General features: G+C 42.0%; 1 protein-coding gene across 1 annotated transcript in view; it reads left to right on the top strand.

Annotated features, from left to right (window-relative positions):
• Positions 1-1,093, top strand: part of LOC101850591 (atrial natriuretic peptide receptor 1-like) — a 23,820-nt gene that overhangs the window by 14,960 nt on the left and 7,767 nt on the right. The window contains exon 6 of the mRNA XM_005105938.1: positions 444-540. Within this exon, the coding sequence (XP_005105995.1) occupies positions 444-540 (97 nt within the window). The remainder of the gene's footprint in view (positions 1-443; positions 541-1,093) is intronic.

Below are 1,093 nucleotides of genomic sequence, written 5' to 3'. Positions count from 1 at the left end.
CTATCTATCTATCTATCTATCTATCTATCTATCTATCTATCTATCTATCTATCTACGAGCGCGCGTACAAGAAGTCATTGGATGGACATAGAGAATAATATGTAACATTTAATTATGTTCTATTTTCCTTCGACACCAGCTGTAATTGATTCGTACCCCCTCTGTGTGTGTGTTCTCTTCTATCTTTCACTCCCCCGTTCTCCCTATATGTGACAAAAATCAAACACAACTGAAATAAACAAACAAACAAACTCATGTACTCGACACTGAGTTCTGATGAGCTAACTCTGCACGAAATAATAAAAAGAATCTTAAACTCCTTAGTGCAATCTCCTTGGAAGAAAACTCATATTATTTTACTGTCACTTCTTCCCCTGTCTGACTTACGTTTTTTTCATGATTTTTTCTGACAAGGGTTGATTGCCTTTTTTTTCACTCGCCAGGAAATGCTTGTCAATGACACCCGCTTTGAGCTTGACGTCCTGTTCCAAACGTCCTTGATTTCTGACATTGTCAGGGTAAGTGATGACCCCAGACTGGGTAAGTGATGACGTCAGAGATGGACCCGTCGTGGCGTCAGAGCTCTATTGGGGTAAGACCCCCTAATTTGTAAAAGATTAGGTGGTTAGGTTACCGAACTCGTAATCGTGAGGTTCCGGGGTTTCGAGCCGCGGGCCCGACGTTGTGTTCTTGGGAAAGACAATTTTCACGAGCTTTCCTCACTTCACCTAGGTGGGAATATGTACCTAGCCATAGACAGTTAAAGATCTTTTCAGAATGTTACTGTTTTAGCGCCTATAAATGACCGCTTACACTGTATGCTTGCCAGGAAGTTGAGGTTTTTTCAGAATGCTCTCAGACCTGCTGGGGTAATAGTATAGATTGTGAAGCGCATAGAGCTTGCTGTTGAGCGGGGTTTTGCCCTATGCAAATGCTATCTATTATTATATGCAGTAAAAGTAACCGTCGACCTCATATTTTTCAAATACGTCAGTAGCGTCTTTCTTGCATGACGTCATAGTGACCCAGATGTGACGCAAACTGAAGGCAAAGACCCTGGGTGTGTGCTCTAGGTCATGTAAATTTCGAACGG

Source organism: Aplysia californica, unplaced genomic scaffold, assembly GCF_000002075.1.
Source record: "Aplysia californica isolate F4 #8 unplaced genomic scaffold, AplCal3.0 scaffold00501, whole genome shotgun sequence".
NCBI lineage: Eukaryota > Metazoa > Mollusca > Gastropoda > Aplysiida > Aplysiidae > Aplysia > Aplysia californica.
This window is presented reverse-complemented; position numbering and strand designations above follow the sequence as displayed.